Source organism: Mustela erminea, chromosome 4 (genome assembly GCF_009829155.1).
Source record: "Mustela erminea isolate mMusErm1 chromosome 4, mMusErm1.Pri, whole genome shotgun sequence".
Lineage (NCBI taxonomy): Eukaryota > Metazoa > Chordata > Mammalia > Carnivora > Mustelidae > Mustela > Mustela erminea.
Window position 1 is genome coordinate 112,017,570 of NC_045617.1, and position 12,500 is coordinate 112,030,069.

The 12,500-nt window shown below is 39.0% G+C and overlaps 1 protein-coding gene across 1 annotated transcript in view; it reads right to left on the reverse strand.

Moving 5' to 3' along the window:
* The window catches only part of COL9A1 (collagen type IX alpha 1 chain), an 83,055-nt gene that overhangs the window by 11,191 nt on the left and 59,364 nt on the right, over positions 1-12,500 (reverse strand). Inside the window, 5 exon segments of the mRNA XM_032340388.1 lie at positions 4,985-5,173; positions 7,087-7,141; positions 7,590-7,736; positions 10,830-10,862; positions 12,187-12,231. Of these exon segments, the coding sequence (XP_032196279.1) occupies positions 4,985-5,173; positions 7,087-7,141; positions 7,590-7,736; positions 10,830-10,862; positions 12,187-12,231 (469 nt within the window).

The following is a 12,500-nucleotide window of genomic DNA, read 5'->3' on the forward strand; positions in this document are numbered from 1 at the left end:
AAGAAGAACCAGGAAGCTCTTTAAAATGATCTCAAAACATATTGTTCAGTGAAAAAATTTAAGGTCCAGATCACTACTAAAGGGCAATACGACTTGTTTCTAAAAGGCTATAGAGAGTGTATGTAACCGTATATTGTACATCATCACTGGCAAAGATATGTAGGAAACTAATAAAAGGGATTATCTCATGGGAAGGATAAAGGAATCTAGGCAGATGGGAGACCAGAGTGGGAGAAAAACTCTTCAGTAAATATCTTTTCATATATTTTAAATTCTCAAACATTGTAAATTTAGTATTGCTGAAAATAAATTAATGAATTTTCAAAATTTTAAATGTGCTATCACAAGTGCCCACGCTTCACTTGTGATTCATTATTTACAGGGAATGTGCTTTGGATTACAACCAACCATGTTTATTTGCAAGACAGTTGATTTTCAGCCACAGAACCAAGTTTCATTAATTATTCTGGCCCCTGCAGAGAAACCCAGAAACTTGGCCTCATTAACAAAGTGCCCTAATACCTAGTCAACTGCTCCTAAATGACGTTTATGGCTCATAGTAGAAGGCATTATTCTACTATCCCATTGGCATAGTATTATATTATCCCACTACTCTTGTAGAAGATGCAGTACATTTTTCAAGATTTTATACATGATCATTTTTTCCAAACATTTGTATCAGCCCAACTTGATTCAATATTGAGTCAAGTTTGTTAGAATTTTAAAAAACAAAAGCATGCATGCCAAAATAGTAAAAAACAAAAAGAAAAACAACAAAAAAAACCCCTCTAATTACGAAGTGAATGTTTAGTCACCATACTTTGATTTGAGCTGTGAATGTCCTTGTATGAAAATTTTTTATCATGAGTCAAATATATTTTAAAAACAATTTTAAAATTATATAAACACTGTGTGAGGATACAGAGCTCAAGTTGAACTCATTCACATAAGCTTTTTTTTACACTCATCAATATGGCCTTACTATATTAGGAAGATAACGATAATTAGCATTTTAAAAACGAAGAACTTCAGCGCTCTTGTTAACTTAGCAATTTAAATGTCATATCACTGTAATTCTGGAGGCTAGCAACGAGAAGAGAACCAATAAATGTGCCACATTTTCCGAAGATAGGGGAAGATTATAAATTAAAATGTAACTTCCGCGCAAACCGTGAAAGTTAAACACTTTGTATTACAAAGCCACATCCCCTTTAAAATGTCGCTTGCAAGGAAGGTCTTAGTCGTGATCCTGCCTTGCGGTTGTCATCAATTGTAGACACACAATTTTTAGAGGGGCTCCAGGACAGAGGCACAGGGCAAGCTGCTGGTCCTTCCCAGCCCAGGGAGCTGCGGCCTGGCTCTGTGATCCCCGGGGTCAATCCGCAACTTCAAACCCTGATCATGGCTTCTTTCGACATTTCTGAAAACTGGCTCAGGGAACTAAAGGTGCACCCTTATTAGCTAGCCTACTGTGTGGAAAAACAGAGGGAGCTTGTCAAATGAGCTTTAGATAAGGTAAAAAGTAGCAAACAGCTCCCTCGGAACAGAGTGGCTAAAACGAAAGAAATTCTCATTGCTCCATGGTTGCTCTTTATTTCATTTATTTGAAAGCTATAACTGACACTCCAACCCCATGCAAACTGACTAATACCAAAAAAAGAGTTAGTCACGGTAATGACGTGTATATTTTCTCAAGCCGTCATTTACATGGTGACACATCGTTTGACTCACACGAAAATATCTAAAAATAGATATATAGCCTTACTCAAAGGAACTTAAAATTAATCCAAACCATGAACATTTAAAAATAGTATTTATGACACAGAATTTATGACCCAGAAGACCAATACTAAACAAAGTGAACATAAGCCAATTAGATCTCTCATGTTTCTGCTTGAGTAGACATGTAAAATGTACCCGTGGCATGGGTCTTGGCCCGCTTTGTATAATATTGCACAGAACATGTCCATGAAAAACAAAAAAATTATAAATATGATTTAAGATTTGAGTATGATTTCTGGCAGATATTTCTACTAGCTCCTACTGAAAATGTTTCACTGTGTTTTGCAGACTAATTGCTTAGGAAAAAATGATTTTATTAAAGACATAGTTTGAACTACTCAACGCTTTAGTAAAATTTATTTGTTCATTATCTGTGGAGTAATTTCCTTGGAAAAAGACTCTCAAAGTAATATGTTGAGCAAGGCTCAGACTATGGCTTTATTAGGGATAAAGACAGCAGGGAACATTGAAATACATCTCTTCTCTAACTGGCTGAATAGTTAAGTTTCAAATGCTGGACTATTTGTTCTCTGGGAAAAATTGACGTGTAACCTTTGGCTAGTGGGACATTATATGTTTTCAATTACATATTACTGTTACAATGTATGTGGTAGGACAAGAAAGGTCAAGTCTGGTTACCTAGAAATCTACATTTTCAAATCTGTGACAGCATTGATTGATAAAATCCAAAGACAGCACTCCTTCCTTCCTTCCCACACCCCAAAGTTCAAGAAGTAAAACAGAAAAGACCCTGCTTTAAAGGAACCCAGTGATTATAAAGGGATGGAGGAAGGTGGGGGGAAAAGTCCTTCAGAAAAAAGAAAGACTATATCTCTTCTAGAGTATAGACTATGTCATAAATACTAAAGAAACATTAGGGGGAAGTCTCTTAGACGATCAAACAATGCTTGGTGAATAAACTCTGTGCCAGGGGGCATTTTCCAGTTTCCAAATATAGAAATATATTTTTCTTCCCTTCAAAATAAGGTCCATCTGTTAGAGCCAAGTCAGCCCAACACAGCCACAATTCTGTGCTTCTAGGAGCTTCCCAGGACACTTCCTGGACATTTCACCTTTGTTTCCTGTGGTTTCCAACCCTAGTTGTGTATTAAAATCCCATGGGGGTGTTTTTAAATCCTGCTGCTCAGACCTATTAAGCCAGAATCTGGGAATGGGATCCAGCCGTGGATAGTTTTTAAAACTCCCCAAATGATTCCACGGTGCACCCCAGGCTGAGAAACACAGCCTTAGGCAGACGCTACTAGCATAGCAAGTAGACATAGACATTCTTATTTCTTAGAAAATAAAATGGGACTTCAGGCGAGTTCTCTTACTAACTCAAAGTTAAGTTTTATCCCACATATGAAGACTTCTTTTCAGCTAAAGAAAACAGGGCTGGGATTCCTGTAGCCCCTACAAGGTGTTTCCTTTTGGCAGGAAGATGGGTGACTGCCCTACAGCATCAGAGTCATGGGGAGACTTGTTAGAATGCAGACAGCTGGGCCTCGCCTGCGGCATCTCGGATCAGGGGACCGGGGTGGGCTGGAGAATCTCTATTCCAGACGGGGTCCCTGGCCGTGCTGACGCTCCAGGGGGCACGCTCTCACAACCACTGCTCACAAGGGAACTGAGGAGAAAGGCTGAGGAGTCACCTTGAGCTCTGGTGCCACAGAAACAACTAAGTCAACAATCCACTCGAGGCAGCAGAGTTTCTTGGAAACCGAACAGAGTGAATGGGGACTAACCACAGAGAGTCCCTACTCCTGAGTTCCTGAACCAGGAGCTCAAAGCAGGACAAAGATGAGCGGCGATGAGCTTCTTTCAAAGAAAATACTCCGTTCTCTTTAAGAGCTCTGAGCTCTCTCCACATTTGATTTTGTCCAGCCTCTGAAAACTCGGAAATCCTGCCAGCCTTGCAAGAGGCTCCAATGAGGGGTCATTTTTTCACATATGGCAATGCACATGCCCTCTACCCCCCAAAAAACCCCAAACATAATTAACAAAATTGTTCCAACTGAGAGTGTAGTTAGCCAAATACATCAGCAATTCATTTACAGATCCAAAAAGGCCGCTTGCTTGCCGTCTGACCCTTCACACCATAATATTTATCCCTAATGGGTGCACCACCATTTAAAAAAAAAAAAACAAACCTCTCCTGTTTCTGATGCCACATCTTTCCGAAGCTCCCTAGAGAACTGTCAGTCACTTGCCAAGATAGAGAAATGCCTCATTTTGTTCCGCGCTCTCTGTCAGTGATCCGGGCCACACGCCCGCCCCACGCTGACATACTTACTCACCTTGACTAGTAAACAGCACCTGAGGCAACCAGTCCTTCTTCTGCAGGGCCTGCTGCATACCCAACACACTCACAATACCATTTTGGATTTTTGTGGGGTTTTTTTGGCAAAACACTGATTTTAAGGGCTTAACTTGCTTTCGATAAAAGGGGAAGAAATAAACTGCCTCACATTCCCTCACATGTTAAAGAAGGAAAAAAGTTAAAAAAAAAAAAGGAAGGAAAAAAGTTCGATTGTACTTCTGAGCTAAAAAAAAATCCATCAAAACTAAACATCTGATGTCACTCTTTAAAAGAAGAAGGGACTTCACTCCATGATGTAATTTATGCCTTCTGACCTGCTAACCGATGCTGTTAGTTTAAGTTACGGTTACAAACATTCTAAGTCTGGTTGCCATTTTAGAAGACCTCTACAGTGATTTTTGAGTCTCAAAAAAAAAAAAAAAAGGCTGACTTATCGTTTACAAGATCCCGTAAAGTTTATTTTGAACTATGATTGAGGCAGAGGGTAACTGAAAAAGATCAGTATTAAAAATCAAGGGACCTTAAATCTAGGTTTTGGTCTCCTGTTGACATACAGCAAGGTCAAGAGGATGTCTTATAATAGCTTTCTGATCGTTTTCATCACCATCGTAGAAGACAACGATACAATGGACATTGGGGAGGGTATGTGCTATGGTGAGTGCTGTGAAGTGTGTAAACCTGGCGATTCACAGACCTGTACCCCTGGGGATAAAAATACATTATATGTTTATAAAAAAATTTAAAAACTATAAAAAAAAAAAAAGGAAGAGAACGATACATCTCCTTGTCTCACAGTGTATCTAGAGCTTGGAAGGTCGTGTGGATATATCGTGAGGAAGGACAGTGTGTGTTCTTTTGTTCTACCGGGGCAAAATGGCTTACCTTTAGGCCCCCTCAAACCAAGAGCACCAGGAGGGCCTTTAATGCCTGGAAGGCCACGAAGTCCCATCTGGCCTGGGAAACCATTCTCTCCAGGCGGCCCTGGGGGACCAGGGGGTCCAGGCCTCCCAGGGAGGCCAGAGGCTCCTGAGTCTGGTCGCCTGAGACTAGCAGCCATCTCAGCAAGATGCTCTGAAAGATAATAAACCGGCCCAGAGAAGTCAGAAACAGGAAAATGATTCAAATGAAAAAAAAAAGGTGGGGGGCGGTATTTCAAGTGTCTTTTTTTCTTAAATGTGTCACCAGAGCTTCAAAATTGGTGGTGGGAAGTGAATAAAGTTGGATTTTTTTTTTTTTTCATGGACTTTCTGCCAAGAAACTTCCCTGGTGCTGTTTTATTCAGCTCTTTTTGGATATATTTGGTCCTGCTGTTCTGAGACAGGGGCAGGGAGATTTGAAAAAAAAAAAAAAAATACACGGCAAGGCTTTCAGGTGAGCAGTGTTCTAAAAGGATGAGTCCGTCACCTGGGTCCTGGCTGGTTCTCTGAAAACCCATGATGGGCAGAAAATGAGTTTCTTAACAGAGAAGAAGTGGATGTCGCAAAGCTTTTTAAAAGCCAAAGACATTGTCCAGAATTCGTTTTGAGAGAGCATTTGAGACTCAGCCCCACATTTTCAGTCTGAAGATATTAAGTGACCTAAAATATCCTGAGCATTCATGACTTCTTATAAACTCCCCTCTCAAAAGTTTTTTCATGTTTGGAGTAGACAACAGACATTAAAAATAGCCCGCTTCTTGGGAATGTTCACAGTCTGTCTTCAAAATTAATAACTGTGTGGGCTTTTTCAGGAACCATTAAAGAGATTAAGAATCATCCGCTGAAACCATGAGGAAGAAGAAAACTTTCCTATGAAAACACTCTAAGGGAACTATGCCGATGTAATATTTTTTAAAGGTGTGAAGGAAATTATGAATTGGAAACAAATTTCTAAAGAACATTTTAAAAGTGCTTAAATGTGAGCATTCTGGTTTGCCTTATGTAAGTAAGAGCATAAAATTATAATTTTCTAGGGACATAACGTTTAAAATTGAAATATCCTTTCAAGATTAAATGTCTTCCATGAAGAGACTTAAGATTGGTTTTCAATATCAAAGTGACAGTTTCATTCTGGAAAACTCTACAAGTCTACCAGACAAATGACACTATCTCATGAGCTTGTAAAAGAAGAGTATTTATCATGACTGACTTGGTTCCAACCAGAATAGGGTAATTATTGGTTAGAAGGGCCCAACGTTACAGGATCTCCCCAGTTCCTGCCTCCCCAATTTCTTTCTTTTCGATGTGATTTTAGAACTAGACCAATTCTAAAGCAGCTATGAAAAATGGCAATTGCTATAGATATAGATGAATTTAGATAAAGGTTAACAAATATAAAAATATATCACCATTTTGGTAAAATACAGTTCTTGATTTTCTGTACATGATACATGAGTAGAGATAATGTCCCAATGCTTCTTATGGGCATGAAGACTGTCAGTTACTTCACATAGAAGCTACAGAGAGAGCCAGGGTCGGTGCCAGGAACACACGAAGTGGTAGGATGTTAAGGAGGGTTAAGATACCTGAGAATCTGTGTTCCAAAGTTGCGGGGGAGGTCTTGTCTGTATTTGTGTGTGTGTGTTTTCTTGTAAATTAACCTCCTTGGCAAAAAACAAAAACAAGAACAAAAATAGGCTAACCGAAGGGTGCCTGGGTGGCTGAGTTGGGTTCAGTTTCTGACTCTTGGTTTTGGCTCAGGTCATGATCTCAGGGTCATGAGACCAAGCCCTGTGTTGGGCTCCATGTTAAGTGGGGAATCTGCTTAAGACTTTCTATCCCTTTCCCCCTGCCCCTTCCCCTGCTTACTTGTGTGCTCACTCTCTTACTCTCTTTCTCAAATAAATAAATGTCAAAAAAAAAAAAAAGGGCTAACCTAGAAAGATGAAATTTTTCTTTGAGACTATAAGCTATTTTGTGACAATACATTAACTAAAACAATTAATATTATTTAAAATCTCCCACCTTTAAAGAACACCAAAAGTCCAGACATTATGATTTATTTACCTTGCATGACTCTCATGCAAACCTGCTTAATGTGCTGATCTGTCGGTGCTCTACCCTGAGACAGGAAGAGAAAAAAAAAAAAGACAATTTGTACACAGAACTATAAAGAAGACATTGTTGGGGCGCCTGGGTGGCTCAGTGAGTTAAGCCGCTGCCTTCGGCTCAGGTCATGATCTCAGGGTCCTGGGATCGAGTCCCACATCGGGCTCTTTGCTCTGCGGGGAGCCTGCTTCCTCCTCTCTCTCTCTCTCTGCCTGCCTCTCTGCCTACTTGTGATCTCTGTCTGTCAAATAAATAAAATGTTTAAAAAAAAAAAAAAAAAGAAGACATTGTTAAATGGTAACCTGACAGACTCAGCAAGTGGCCAGGTGGCTGGATTTACAAAGGAACTTGCCCACACTGCTAAGGAGCTGATGTCTGGGCTAGCCTGGTTGCCCGCCCCCCTTCTGGTCCTGTGAGATGGACTGTCCAAAGGGAAACCGCGGAGACTGCCCACCACTCACTGGGGGGCCCTGGATGCCAGGCAGGCCGGTGGCACCCTGCTCTCCCTGCATGCCTCGTGGTCCAGGCGGTCCTCTCGGTCCTTCTACTCCAGGAAGCCCCCGACTTCCTTCGGGCCCCCTCAAGCCGGGCTCCCCAGGGTTACCCACCTAGAACAAAATGGCACATTATAAAACCAGAGCTATCCACAAGTAATGTGTCTGCTTAATATTAATACAAGGCTTACATGAAATTTGGAGTTTGCGTACATTCTGTCTCCCAAGAGGTGTTTGTTCAGAGGTTACAAATTCTCAAGGTAAAGACACAGAATGCCACAGTCTCTGAGAATTCCAGTTCAAGTAAAGTTTTTCAAATTTTTTTCTTTGGTATAGCTGTTATTTCAAAATGTTAATTGAAATAATGCATTTTAAAACTACATTCTCTATATTTTAAGCTACTGCCTAAGAACAAGTTAGTTTTTAGTAAGATTTGTGAAGTTTTTCTGGCCACAAAAAGGCCACTGAGTTCATACAAGACATGTTACTTTGTATATCACCAATACAGAAAGCATAAAATAAAGTTATTTCCAAGGACATAAGTTATTTAGCTTTATAACACTCTAGAGAATTTGAAGAAGCAGATGTATCCAGGAATTATAAAATACATTAATTAAAAACATTTAAAATGCCACCTTTAAAATGCTGCACTTAAAATAAATACATTCAAAATACTGGAACAAAAAGAGCGAGTCCATGATTTAACTGACTCTTGAGGAAGTTAAAAATCTAAATATTAAAGAAGTGAAAAAATAAACCAATTGTTTCCTTTGAACAAAAGCATATACCAGTTAGATTTTTTTTTCTGAGAGCAGACCACTAAAAGCATTTTTAAAAGTCTCCATCTACAATAACTGTTTTAAAACGAGACTAAATTAATTCACTTTCTGCTAAACTGCCTCTGGTAGAATTTATGACAGAGTAGTTACAATGTGCCCTTGTTTATAGAACAAAAATGAGAAGATAAAAGGACAGGAGGCATTAAAGAGCACAAGGGCTCAAGATAAAGTTCATAAAGCAACTTAATCCTGCTCCTTGTTCATTTGCAACATTTACCTAGGAAGAGCTAACTCTTCCAAATGGTCAGATTTTAAGCTAAAAGGAAGAAGGTGATGACGCCGGGCTCTCACTAGATGCGTCTGAATAAAGCTTCACAAGTAGGCTTTTTCCAATCTTTCTTTATGCAAAAAATTGATACTCATCTGAGTCAATTTGTCAGAATTACTTCTGTGAAGAAATTATGGCCTCAAAGACTTCCCAAAAGACAGTGTCAACAGAGAGAGCTGCGGATGTGCTGTGGAGGCTTTGGACCTGTCAGATAGCTGCAGTATAAAACTATCACAGCTTCTAAAACAAGCCTGAGGAGAAGCCAAAATGAATTTAGAAGTGCACTAAAGAATTGGCAGAGGAACAAAGGAGGCCAGATCAGAATCTATCATCTTGTTGATGATGTCTGAAATACCAACAGGACATTTTCCATGAAGACATCAAGGGCCAACATGGCCAGTATATCTCCAGGGCCCCGGGTCTTTGGAAAGAATACCTCAGTTGAGTGCTATACTGAAGTAGAAACTAGGGGACAGACTTCACCTACTTCTCAGGTTTATCTCTGCTGAGATCACCGAGCAAAGTGAAAGTGTGTCTCCCTGACTCTGGGACAGGACATTTCAGCTGCCTCAGCAGTAGATGGGTGGTGTCAGAGAAGAGAGGGGTAGGAAGGAAGCGTTAATTCCAAATTTAAATGAAATTAACTCCTTTTGACCACTGCATCATTCATTCACTTTTTCCTCTTATGACAAATTCTTACCATTGAACATTATCAATTATTTCTAGGCAGCGAGGTAGGATTTCTATTACCTATCAAGGTTTACTCTTCCCAATTTTTTCCTCAATCCTAAACTATTCCTGTCAAAGATTCTTGGGTGTAAAGATGTTACTTCAAGCTTGAGACTGTCAGTGGTGTTTAGAGGCAGTGTGTAAGCAGATGAGTTAATACAACATAATGGTTTCCATCTCAGGGGTATGTAGAGAGCCCAGGGCTGGCACTGCACCGGAGTCGGGAGCGGGAGTCCTCCGGGGGAGAGTTGAGCTGAGGATCGGGCTACATGCCTAGGTAGGAGGTAGCTATTCTAAGGAAAGAGGAAGAGTGTTCCAGGATAGGAGAACAGCACAAAGCATTAAAGAGCATGCCAAGTAAAAACAACTGCAAACAGATAAAGTTCCAGATGGGCAGAGAGGGGGTTGGCAAGGCAGAGACCACTTCATGAAAGACTGTATTTTGCTAAGGTCTGATTTTATTCTATCAAATGTTATTCCTGAAGGGTTTATGCAGAGGAGGGATAAGTGGTGGGCTTTGTATTTTTCTGTAGATTCCACTGGCTGCTATGAGCATAATGTGCTGTATAGGGACAGAGAAGAGTGGAAAAGATTCCAGAAATAGGAAGGACTAAAAGATTAAATGGAAGCTAGTGGTGGTGGCATTTGAGGTTAAGGTCTGTGCTTCATTTTTTCCCTTATACTCTCTTAAATTTCTCTTACATTTCTTACTGTATTAAATGTGCGTTCCTTTCAAGTTAGTGAATCATCCCAGGTTTGCTAGTTTTCTAATTGGCTCTGTACTCGGTTCTAAAATTTTCATTCTAATAACTGGTTCTATTATTGGTTCTATAACTCTGAATAATCTAATCTTGAAGGACACTAGCTTAGTTTCTGTAAGATCATGAATGAGATGATCATTTTCTAGTTTTAACAACTGTCTATTAAATTTTCTTATGCATTATGACTTTATGTTACTTCGCTAAATAGAACACACGGGAGATTAATAAAATTACTGAAATATTTGCGATGGTATGAGTGTCAATGAAATTCATTTATACTCTTGTCACCACAATGGATAAATCACTTTTTCTTTTAAATGACTCATTTGTGAAAGAAATTACCATGGATACTCATTGAGCTACTTATGATAAAAACTTCGTTTAGAGTGGATTGTTCAAAAGGCAGATCCATTTACACTGTTATGAGGTGGTCCCCTCCCCACTTGGGATGAATCCATTACTTAAAGAATAAATTTAGACATTAATCTCCTTGAAGGTAAGTCCTTTAAGAATTGAATTTTATAGTGATTTCATAAAGCAGAGCATTGCATTTTCTATAGTTTTATTGATATCTTAATTTTTTTATACCATTGTTGTTCATTGTACTTACAGATCCCTTTGGCCCAGGTAAGCCTATCTCTCCCTAAATCAATAAAACAAAATTATATTAGAACAATGCATTCACATTTGATAGTTTACTAAAAACATTTAAAAGGTGATTATGCTGCTGAAATCTATAGAAAAACATGAGGAGATGAACTCTGGCACTGCCAAAATGAGATTCAAAATTCGGATTCTAGTGTCAGTTCTGTTACTTTGTGAGCTTTGTAACCTCCTAGCCTTTGACTGATATCTATTAAATAACAGAGCTGAATCGGAGCTCTGCAAGGCTCCAACCAGGTCTAAAATGCTAGGTGTTGAGACTTAAAATGTATAAGTCAAAAGACATTAAACTAGCATGCTGTTTTAAAACAGAGTAGACATTTAAACCTGATGACTTCATTTTTGAAACTCTAACAGTATTGTAAAACTCATCTGCAAAATTCTATCAAACCAAAAATGCCTGATTTTATACTTAAAAATGAACACTTGGAAATAAGTCTCCCACCCCTAATTCTAGATATGATTTCAGCTTAAGTTCAAGCATATCAGTTCATCTCCACCACAAAACAATGATTTAAAACATCCTTTTAGCCCATAAAATAAAACATTTTAACAGAAAATAAACTTAAAATAATCCTTTTTCAAATTTACTTAATAGAGAGATTTGCCTAATTCAGATATTACACTTATATTAGCTCTAAATCCTGAAAATCTGAATAAAACAACATTATGAGGTATTTTTTTCCTGCACAAAGTGCTCTCTGGAGCTGTTTTATGAGAAATCTGTCACCACTCCAAAGGACCAGTCAGAAGTTCCCACATTAGATCATGTTAGATTGTGTCAAAAATGAGCCAGCAGATGTAGTACTCCCAACAGAAAGATAATTTTTTCTCATTCTTGCTACCTTCCTGGAGATTTAGCAGCAACATCCTCTGGAGATGGAGGTCACTTCTTTGGGAAGTTTTAGACGACAGAAAATAACCATGGTCAAACTTGTGAACCACAGCTTTCTAGCTATAATAAAATTCATTTTGTTTCCACAATAGGCACTATTCATAGACTTTCTATAGTCCTCTAAGAATCACTTCGAATGTCTAGGTAAAGCCACAGAAAAGTCACCACCTATAAGAGAACACTTTGTTCCCCAAAGGCTTAAGGCCAAGGCTATCGATTTTGGGATGTTTACCCTCTGCTTTACTTGAACTTGGCTACAGGCTTGGGGAGTCATTCACTAGTTTATATAAGAAACACTGTAGCTGCTGAAGAAGCCATGGAGGATAACAGTATCAGAGAAAAGAAAAATTATATTTTTAGTAGTTAGAAATCAGCAGGGCTCATCATTAACCAGAAAAAAATGTCTTACAAGTTCACCCCTTTCTCCTGCTTCACCTTCTTCACCAGACGAACCCTAAAAATTAAAATTAAATGTCACATTCTTGAACTGTCTTGCCTCAGTTTTAACCTGTCCACATTGATAAGCATTCCCAAGTGCCCACAGTGCCCCCCAGATCATGCAGAGATACAAAATGCACTCAATGGCTTTTCAGTGTAGCTGTCAGTGGCTAGTCCAAAACTGAAAAGAGCTTAGAGAAAAGGTAGCGGGTGAGGCTGAGTTTCTTCTGAAGTTAAGGATTAATGACTGTATCTGGCAATTTTATAATGAGTTAATCCTTGAAA